At 31.4% G+C, this 10133-nt stretch overlaps 2 protein-coding genes and 1 long non-coding RNA gene across 13 annotated transcripts in view; 1 reads left to right on the top strand and 2 right to left on the bottom strand.

The window, feature by feature from the left end:
- On the bottom strand, positions 1-6585 carry Row (relative of woc). Of its 6 annotated transcripts, none has more exons than XM_072891571.1 (20): positions 6487-6565; positions 5790-5941; positions 5629-5717; positions 5158-5215; positions 4918-5053; positions 4803-4861; positions 4646-4714; positions 4471-4534; positions 4252-4383; positions 3948-4130; positions 3379-3869; positions 2857-3307; positions 2371-2750; positions 2068-2296; positions 1763-1932; positions 1482-1674; positions 690-903; positions 434-624; positions 264-370; positions 1-194 (listed from the first exon to the last, which is right to left on the bottom strand). In XM_072891571.1, the coding sequence occupies exons 2-20, from the start codon at positions 5928-5930 to the stop codon at positions 156-158; spliced, it is 3396 nt and encodes a 1131-aa protein (XP_072747672.1). In that variant the 5' UTR covers positions 5931-5941; positions 6487-6565; the 3' UTR covers positions 1-155. The 6 variants fall into 6 exon arrangements, with proteins under 6 accessions (XP_072747672.1, XP_072747656.1, XP_072747662.1 ...); XM_072891555.1 differs by having other exon boundaries at positions 6263-6498; XM_072891561.1 differs by having other exon boundaries at positions 5790-5944; positions 6296-6498.
- A 46-nt stretch (positions 6586-6631) lies between these two features.
- Positions 6632-8091, bottom strand: Srprbeta (signal recognition particle receptor beta). Its single transcript, XM_072891601.1, has 4 exons — positions 7906-8091; positions 7419-7585; positions 7194-7333; positions 6632-7086 (listed from the first exon to the last, which is right to left on the bottom strand). The coding sequence occupies exons 1-4, from the start codon at positions 7997-7999 to the stop codon at positions 6753-6755; spliced, it is 735 nt and encodes a 244-aa protein (XP_072747702.1). The 5' UTR covers positions 8000-8091; the 3' UTR covers positions 6632-6752.
- Positions 8092-8525: 434 nt separating this feature from the next.
- The window catches only part of LOC140669956 (uncharacterized), a 238941-nt gene continuing 237333 nt past the window's right edge, over positions 8526-10133 (top strand). For all 6 annotated transcript variants that reach the window (XR_012047461.1, XR_012047447.1, XR_012047462.1 and 3 more), the window contains exons 1-2: positions 8526-9204; positions 9356-9758. This is a non-coding gene — a long non-coding RNA (uncharacterized lncRNA). The remainder of the gene's footprint in view (positions 9205-9355; positions 9759-10133) is intronic.

The following is a 10133-nucleotide window of genomic DNA, read 5'->3' as shown; positions in this document are numbered from 1 at the left end:
AGATTTTTACCATCTAGATAAAGTCATGTTTTACACATTGTTTTTTTATAGAAGAGTTTCATATCTGTTTATATATGTCATTCATCCTAATACAGCAATTTTCTCATTCATATTAATAGCAATTACATTTTTGTTACATTACATTTTTATGTCATTTAATTGCGTGAATTGAATTTTTCATATGCATCAGCTTCCTATAATCAAAAGAAATAGAATTAGAATCAGATAAGAACAACAAATTATTATAAATAAAAATATCATACCTCAGAAGAAGTTTTTGGAACTAATCCTAAACTGTCGAGCATACCAGATGGTGCTGATTCTTCGATGGGACGTGCCAATACTTTATTACATTTTGTTAAGTGTCTTGCTGTAATATGACACCAATTTAAATTAATCTGTATACTAACAATTGCATTTATCTATATCATACCTAATTGGTTGCCATCAGTTGATGTGTAACCGCACGGACATTGTAGTTTCTTTTCTAGGGGGATGTTGATTAAAGGAGATGGCACGATCAAACTGGTCTTTGGCCTTTCATTATGGATTTGTTGTTGGTGTTCTTGGAATGCACGCCAACAGCATGTAACATAACGGCACTGTTGACATCGTTGTTCACCACTGTTGATTAAATGATTTATGTAATATAGTTTGCAAAATGATTAATTGTAGAATAATATGCTTACGGATAATGCTCTTCTTCATCAATATCTTCTTCGCATTCCTGGCATGCTAAATATCTGATGGAAGTGTTCACTATTACTGGACCAGTATTCCATTTTTGTATCTTTTCGTCCGGTGGTAATTCAGGTGGGGGGCTATCTACAGTAAATCGTATCATTTCTGGTCGTTCTGCCGGGACCATTATGTCACTTTTACCAGCAGAGTATGGTACTGCTTCTGTAAATATTTGTTACGCTATTAAATGTAATAAACAATCTTTTTTCATATAATAAATAAAAAAGTATATTCAAAAGAAGTTAAAATGACACAATATAAGAAATAAACATATAAATTATAATTTTTAGTTATCTTTTCAGTTTTCATTAATCAATGAAATAATTAACAGGAATATTATATTATAGAGACTCCTGTTTTATTTTTAATCTTATAAATTTTCAATATCAAGAGATGTATATTATAACATATATCAATGAAATATGTACAATTTTTAATTTCTAAGAAGTACAGCAAAATAATAAGTCAATATGAGGTGTTGTGTATTCAGTTTATATATGTATACATAATTTGACTTATTCTTTTGTTGTACTTCTTGAAAATTTTAAATTGCACATATTTTATCACATATTAAAATATGTTATAAACATACACTATATATATTATAAGAGAACTTAATGTGAATTTCCTAATAATTTTGTTAACTACATTAAAATTCCTCATTATTATCAAGATTTTATAACATCCTTCTTGCTACATTAACAATAAGTTGTATATAGTATGTTTATATAAATACATACTTGGATTAAAGACATAATCGTGTAATTCTCGTTTATGTATCGTCAACGAACTCTTTTGATTGAACCAGAGACAACATTTTGAACATTTATTGCCTCTTCCTTGATCTCTTCTTACAATGTGCCTTTGCATGTGCGACAAGTAAGCGTGAACATTGGATGCGCTCGGTTTACCGTCGCTTACAAATTGTATTACCTTTCGTAATAATAACATTTGTTTAATCCACATTGATAAGATAGGAAAAAGAAACACATTCGTACTATATGACAGTCTTCTATTTTACCTTGAGACAGTACGGGCATTGCAATCCTTCGCCTTTTTCGTGAATTGTATAATAATGATCTATGACATCCTTATGACTGGACGTATGATAACCGCAATTTTCGCAACGATATGGCATCTCCGAAGGATAATGCATTAATGACAGATGCTCGATTAACGATTTGCTTTTTCCTAAATAAGAAACATACATAAAAACGCAATTCTTTCAACTTCTCTCATGGTATATCTTATTTCTTCTAATCATTTAATTTTGAAATTATGAGCAATTGTAAAACGAGTGTGGAAAATATTGGCATGTTAGCTTACCAAATTTCTCTTCACAAATAGCACAAATTACCATGGGGCCGTCAGAATGACCAAAATTGCTGTGTGTTTCTGCCACATGCGTAAGCATTTGATGTTGCGATGAAAGCGCGGTGCAACAGTAACGGCAAACCGACAATTCCGATTGACCTGGCACTTGCGGGGGTACGTGACTAATCATATGCTCCATTACTTCGGTATTAGATCTCATCACCGTCGTGCAGAGGAAACACTAAGCCGAAAAAAAAATATATACAAATATATCTCAGAAATTACAAAAAATGCCGATACAGTATGACAGCGAACCTTGAAATATAATGGAGATTTGTGTTCCTTTAAGATCAGGTTCTTATCACCTTCCATTGTAGCATAATACAATTCTTGGAGCTGAATTTGATCTTTAAATTCTTTTCCGTCTTTATCATCTTTATTATTTTTGAAATCGATTGCAGGTCTTTGTAGCTCGTGTTCCGAAGGATGCATTCGCTTTCTTCCTCGTTTTACAAAAGCTTTTATTGGAATAGCATCCGGGATTTTAGTATTCTGTGACGATATTACATCAGTTATTGGAGTTGAATCTATTGTGGATATCACTGACGTATCCATTGCTGATGAATTATTTGAATAAGACCAATTATAAAATGGATTAGAAGCAATTTTTGCCAAACGATCTAACAAATTGTCATCTGAAAAAATATATAATCTTTTTATTTAAAGATGGAAAATTACTAAATACGCGGACGATAAAAAATTATTATCTTGTCAGAATAACACGATTGCTTTATTACTTACTAGAATCGAATTTAGTTTGTTCTGCGATGTGTCGAATAATATTATCAAACGCTCGTTCTGCTGTACCTCCATACATCTCTCTCCATATTAACTCATCTAAGAACTGTTGTATCATTTGTCTGCTAAGTAAACTCAATGTATTTTGAAACATTCTCGGGACAATTTTTCTAAGATATTCCATAATATGGTAATTACTCAAAACATTTCTAGATGTCTGTTCTGCAAATGCAGATTGCACGACATGAATATAGCCCATGTCATGCAAGGTACCTTTGTCAACAGTAAAATCAGTCATTATTTTCGAGTCTGTATGAACCCACTCTTTCAACGGATGTAAGATATTATTAAATCGTCTTTTGTATGATCTATCTCCATTCTGCATTGGTTCACAAGCGCGCAATCGTATGTCTAATGTAGATGGATCCAAAACACCAAGAACCTCGACTTTAACCTAAATATGAAAGCTGAATTATATCAACTATCTCTTTTCTACCAAGACATCAAGATGTCAAGATATTTCACCTGTCGCAAATGCCCATCTTGTGAAGTGGTACCCAGACTAATTACACCAATCTGTATCACCGAATTTTTACCGCCCATTTTACGATTCTTGTCCCATATTGCTGCTGTACAAATACTACGTAGATTTGTATAAAAATTTTTCAAATATATGTTAGACACTTTCACCCAGGAGACTACATTTTGCACATTAGTCTGACATGCCCAATGATAAATCAACTTTAACAGGACTGTAGGCGTGTAAGGAGCCCCTTGAAAAAGAGAACCAGAAAAAACAGAAACAAATCTGTCGGGACAACAACTAGATATCCAAACGTAACCACCAGAATAAGGGAATGTTCCTTGATCACTGTACATTCCTAACTTGAGTTTAGTCTTTTGATAATTTGAGATATGTTGCGAACAGTATTGTTCGGATTTTACTAGACCTTGCTGTATTAACCATTCGGCAAATTTTGTAGCAGAAAACATAAGCACACTTTTAACTTTAGCATCTAAAAAATTTCATTCATTACATCGGTGTTTAACATTATATCATTATAAACATGGTAAAGTTAAAAAAGTCATCATACCTAAAGCTTGTCTTTCTTTTTGTGCAACTAGCGATCCGATATCTTTGCTACGTAAATTTGGCCTTGCTACTACTACTAGAGATGGGAAAGTTCGACCGCCGGTGGTTTTGTTAAATGTAAATTCTCTGCCATCAGGCTGGTTCTTCTTTGCTTCATCAATTTGTTCATTAACTAGAAAACATACTACAATAATAATTAAAAATAATTAGCCAGTATATTAACATTAGGCGATTTTTGGCGATCGTTTGGTACATGTACCAGAATCATACCAAAAACCGCCTTTTGTACAATATTTGATTTTAACCTGTCGAACCGACAGATATTCCGCCTATACTAGTGTGCTCTGTAGGTTTGGTAGTAGTTGGTTGATTTACTGTCTGTTGCTTATTGACAGATTTTATCCTAACATTTGTCACACCTTGTGAGATAGTAGCAGCTGAGAAATCAGTATTAATATTTTGATTAATCTTTTATCTTAATTATTTTCATGCAATATATTTATAAAATGTTATTATATTCTTACTTGATGTAACAACATGTGTTGTTGATCCAGTCTTTGGTCTCGAACGAGTAACTGTGGATGCAGGCTATAAGAAAATATATTATATATATATATAAATATATATATTCATATACTCATTGAAAAAATTTGTAAAATAGAAAATTTAGAAAACTCTTTCTTTTATTTATAAAAATACCTCCTCTATAATATCCGGTTGTTGTACTTGAAGAACCTTTGTCCTCCGTCCAGATCTGGTATACTTGTACTGAAAAAAATTAGTATGTAATTAGTTTTAATGAAAATTTAGACTCCCAATAAAAAAAGAATAAATATACAAATTAAATTAACAATACATTTTCTTGTTGAGGTTGTGCAGCCGTTGAAACTGCTACAGTGGTTGTAGTAGTTGTTCCTGAAAAAATCTCTTATTTATATAATTTCAACTAATTTTAGTAAGCAACTTGCTACCTTGGGTTTGTGTAACAGATCCTACAACTCCCATGACTCCCATGCGTGGATCAACTACTAACTGAATATTTCCTTGAGATCCAGTTGGATTACTAATATTTAGTTTAATTGGCGTTGAATTTTTGTTTTGCTGGGTCTAAAAATTAAAAAAAAAAAAAAAGATATTTCTGGATACATATGCAGAATGTATATAAATTTTTTTATTATATTTGACAATATAGATACTAGTAAAATACTTACATTTAAAATTGGTGGATTATTCTGAAGTACTGTTGATGTTGCTGTTGGATTTGTAGGTCTACAAATGTTGATATAAAATATAGTTATCACACCAAAACATATATATAAAAGACCAAAATCAGAGTCAAACAGTTAATTTAAGAACATGCAAGTATGTATTCAAATTAAAAAATCTTCTCTAAAAAATTAAAATGTAAATATAATAATTGAAATGTTACAAACAAGTAACATAAAATTAAATTAATTGTCAAGAATAAAAAAATTATAGATAAATACTTGAGCATAATGGTCACAAACTGTAAACTCACTTTTGCAGTAAAAATAATAGTATAGTCTTCTGATTTTAGCCTTTGATTACATTGTTTCATTTTAATTGATATTGTGTGAGTCTATGTGAAATTTTTATTTTAATTTAAAATATAATTATATTTTTAATATGAAATTTTCGTTCTTCTATAATTATATACTTACAATGTGCACTGATAACCACTGACAACACCTGCTTGACATATCAATTTACCATCATGATCTTTAATTAGTTCTTCTAAAATAGCTGTAACCTGACAGAAAAAATATTTCTGGATATCGAAAGATCAATACATTTTTAAAGAAAGAAAAGCATTTTGATTTACTTTATCATAATCTTCTTTGAATTTTGTCCTTGATATTAACTGTGCTTCACTCAAAGGCTCCTCTGTACACTCCAAGTTTAATGTCATGTTGATTGGGCGTTTGGTTAAAACAGAGCGTGTAAACAACCTTGGTCTTGGCATTTTGGCTGCAGCTACTGATATCAAAAAATTAAATGAAAGACATACAATTAAAGCTGGCTTAATAAATTCCAAATGGAATGCACATGAAATTTATAAAACAGTGTCAAAAGACACGTGCTTGTAAACATTTTCTTCCATGTATTTTATAAATAATAAATTTATAATATATTTATATATATTACATATATATAAATAATATATATATCTCAGAAAAAAAACAAGAATAAACAAATATTGAACATTCTTTCTTTTAAATAGAGAAGGCTTCTCTAATGTATTTATTGCAACTTTAATTATTATTGTTGTGAATTTTGCACAAGTGTACACTATACATGGATCAAATTTCTGCTATATTGGTCTACTACTGTATGTTCCAAAAGGAACTGTTCGGCGTCGATTAAAGCAAAGATAACTCAAGCCGATTCCCGGTTGTCGTATATAACTGAGAGCTAGTCTTATCACAGATTACAAATAAAATGAATATCTTGAAACATGAACAGAGAACACTAAGGAAAATATACTAAATTTGTCAAATAACACGATACACGAAAATAACCTTTCGCACTGGAAAACCAGGCGGCAAATCTCACCGCGCACGACTTTGGACATGCGACATGCGAAATCTCGCACAGTGATCGGGCCAGATGGCGACATTGATCAGTAACTTTTTGACCGAGTCAGATATACATATCGTTGATCGGTCACATGTGAGTTTTAATTTTGATAGTGGGATGAATTTTTTTTTATTGAAAAAGCTTACAAATAAAATAAAAATTATTTACAAACGAATAATTTATATTTTAAAAAATCTGGTGTACATTATCATGCAATCTTATGTAACCACTTGTTAAGTTCCTTGATATCTGCCGATGATTGAGAATCTTTATTAAATGCGTATGATTCTGCAAAATCAATGTGCGAATCTAAATGAGAAAATTCAAAATCTTTCCCTTGCTTCCCAAGAAAGACATTAGAGGAAGACGCATCCGTAGCTTCTAATTGACTAATCTTTGTCATTCGTAGCAGATTAATTTCCTTTTCTAATAATGTTCTTATCACCATGCATCCCTTGGCCATAGTTTGATCCTGTTTATTACATAATATAAGGATGGGAACTTTTTGTATATTAGAATCTGATAAAACATTATACAAATATCTGAAAGAAAGCAAAAATATGAATTATTTAGACATTAATATTTTTATTATTTCAAATAAGAAGTGTCTAATTAATAATTTAGTCAATTTTATCCAATTTATACTTACTCAGCCACATCTCTAATCTCCTTCTGAATAGTCACTGAATCAATAATGTAAACTAGACCTCTGGCAGACGATTTGTACTTGTCAAAATATTTGCTGCGCAATCGTTCATCTCCAGGAATATCCACTATTTTCAGAGAACTCTAAAACAAATACTTTTATAAGAATAATTATAATAAATATATAATTTATAGACTTAATATTTGACAGAATGTACTTAAAACTTACATTATTAATTGCAATATCTCCTACATTTTCTTTAACAGATGTATATGTCTTGATAAATTTAGAACATAATAATCTCACATAGATCAATGTTTTTCCACTGTCACTGAGACCTGTTAAAAGAACATTATAACCTGCAGCTCTTCTTTTGCGCCAGAGTGCAAACAAAACTGTAAAAATTATATGTTAATTGAGATATCATACTTTAATTAAATGCAGAAAAATAGTTTAGATAAAGATAAACACAGAATATGTTTTTCTATATTAATTTAATTAACACTATTCTTAAAACAAAGTATATAAGTATACTTTGTTTAAATAAACAAAAAAAAAAACTGTCATGAATTAGAAAAAGTTGTGGTAACTCCAAAGATATTTTATAAGCATAATAAAAATTTATAAAACTATTATGTTTAAATATTTAACGTAACTTAAAAAAATATATACTGAATGTAATAGTATTATGGCAACCTGATAAACATGTAATTACCTAATGTTATAATAACAGCAAACACAGCAACCAGTATACCCAGCAACTGTGAATTGCCATTTTCTTCCAATAGTAGCTTTATATGTTTCTCCATAATCTTTAATTTGCAATTTTCTCAATTCTTACTCAAATCACTTTCTTTCAATTGGCATATGACCATATGCCAATGACCAATGATACAAATAAATGAGAGGTTATATACATATACACTTTTTAACGACAATTTGCGACATCTATACAAGCTTACTCAACTATGAAACATTTATCTTTGTAAACTGAATTTGATTGATGATAACAAAGATTTCAAATATTATCTTCGGAGCTTGCAGATATAACTTACCCACAATTGTCTACATTTTGATGATAATTCAAAACAACATACATAGCTTGCGTTAGGGTTAGTTAAACATATGTTACTGATGTGACTATTATATATTAGACAACACATATATGTTTCTGGATAAAAAATAGACATTTGTAGACGAGAAGATGGACAATAGATAAGTGAAATATTAATTCGCAACAAAAGGGTAAAATCATTTTCATAGTCTTACATTTGAGAAAGAGAGAGAGAGAGAGAGAGAGAGAGAGAGAGAGAGAGAGAGAGAGAGAGAGAAAATAAGACTCATTGTCAAATCTCTCTCTTTTTAATTTTGACTGAACGCTGGATTGATACGTGCAGTCTTTATCTACGCGTCGTGTTTATAATAAAGTGTCAGGAGTGTCGTATAAAGTGACGGACAATTATCGTATTGTGTCAATTAATAAATTAATCATGATTAGTTGTAACTTGTGATTCGTGTTTTTGCATCGAGAGAACATTCGAAGCGTATCTATAATTGACGCTCCTTTCAATACATGATCTAATTCGAACGTTAGCCGTCAATAGCGCCCCATGTCCGTGCGTGAAGTTGACGCCGATATTTTCCAAACACAAACAATACGTCATAATACGTTTAATGACGCCGTCGATACATGATGTGGCAAGTGTACTGTCACTCGCGTCTCGCGTTACTTATCCATCCTACACGTCGGATTTATAATAAAATTTTGGAAGTGTGTTGTATAAAGTGACGGGCGATTATCGTATTGAGTTAATTAATCGCGATTATCGCGTATATAAAGTATCGGAAGTGCCGTATAAAATGTCGGAAGTATCGTCTAAAGTGTCGGGTGCTTATCATATATTGCGTTAAATAATTGCGATTACCTGTGTTTTCCCTATCGGTTCGTGTCTACGCGAGGCAACTTTCGGAACAATAAAACGACCAGTGAAAAATAATTGCGGTGCATCGACTGGTAAGCAAATTCGACCTTTTCTCGATGATTTCATGTTGTTACGGTTTCAATTCTTATCCATTAAAATATATAAAGATTTGCAGCATCAAAAATTCGTAAAGAAAAGGATCGCTTCACAAACATTCATGTCTAATCTTTTTGTTTTGTACAGATCGTTTCTCAGATTACTGTCATTTTTCACACGAAGCGGACCCGTGTAAAGTGATACGCATGTAGATCAGCGGGATCTATTCCGCGTAATAAGAAGGAACACAGAAACAGCCTCGCGTGCTTGTATTTCCATACATGGCGACTCGAGAAAAGAGTGTCTTTCGCAGTCATTTTTCTCGTCGGCTCATCGATTCGTATCCGTGAATTTATTGCTTCGGCCATGAAACGCGGACCGGACTTGATCCGCGGAGCGATTCGCCATGCTTCGAAGAAGCCTCTTCGAGATAGCGCCTTGTCCGTCAATTCCTCTCTTTGCGGTGGAGACATTCAGCGAGTCACATCGATTACCCGCATGTTCCTGCAAGTTCCAGCGCGTGAGATTCCACTCATTGTTACGTTCAATGGTGAGTCAAATTCTTTAATTTATTTCTTGGTCTCTTTCGTACAAGACTTTAAAGAAGAATATATCTTATCTTTTAAACTGTAAAAAAATATGTAAAATTACTATCTTAAATGCAATCAGTGTGTTATTAATGAAAAGTGATTAATAGTCGTCAATAGTTATTTGTATAGCAAATCAGAAATCTCGTCGAAAGAATCGGTTAGTGACGCTGATTATTTAATCAGTAATATTTTTAAATGCATCTTGTTATTATATTATATATTAAAAATTTATAACGTATTGTTAAAGAAATATTTCAATTTAACCAAGAGTTTTGTTGATTTTTTTATAAATTTATCTTAAAAGCAAAGTACACATGAAATATAAGTGTAAAATT

The sequence above is a fragment of the Anoplolepis gracilipes genome, chromosome 1 (assembly GCF_047496725.1).
Source record: "Anoplolepis gracilipes chromosome 1, ASM4749672v1, whole genome shotgun sequence".
Classification (NCBI taxonomy): Eukaryota; Metazoa; Arthropoda; class Insecta; order Hymenoptera; family Formicidae; genus Anoplolepis; species Anoplolepis gracilipes.
The sequence above is the reverse complement of the archived record's forward strand: the minus strand, read 5'-3'. Positions and strand labels throughout refer to the sequence as shown.

Coding starts and splice junctions, on each gene's coding strand:
- Row (XM_072891589.1), bottom strand. CDS start 5,930: ATGCCAAGACCAAGGTTGTTTACACGCTCTGTTTTAACCAAACGCCCA. Junction 5,216..5,628: donor AGTGGTTATCAGTGCACATT/GTAAGTATATAA, acceptor CAACATTTGTAG/ACCTACAAATCCAACAGCAA. Junction 371..433: donor AACTGATGGCAACCAATTAG/GTATGATATAGA, acceptor GTCATATTACAG/CAAGACACTTAACAAAATGT.
- Srprbeta (XM_072891601.1), bottom strand. CDS start 7,999: ATGGAGAAACATATAAAGCTACTATTGGAAGAAAATGGCAATTCACAG. Junction 7,334..7,418: donor GAGATATTGCAATTAATAAT/GTAAGTTTTAAG, acceptor TATTTGTTTTAG/AGTTCTCTGAAAATAGTGGA. Junction 7,087..7,193: donor GAGATTAGAGATGTGGCTGA/GTAAGTATAAAT, acceptor GCTTTCTTTCAG/ATATTTGTATAATGTTTTAT.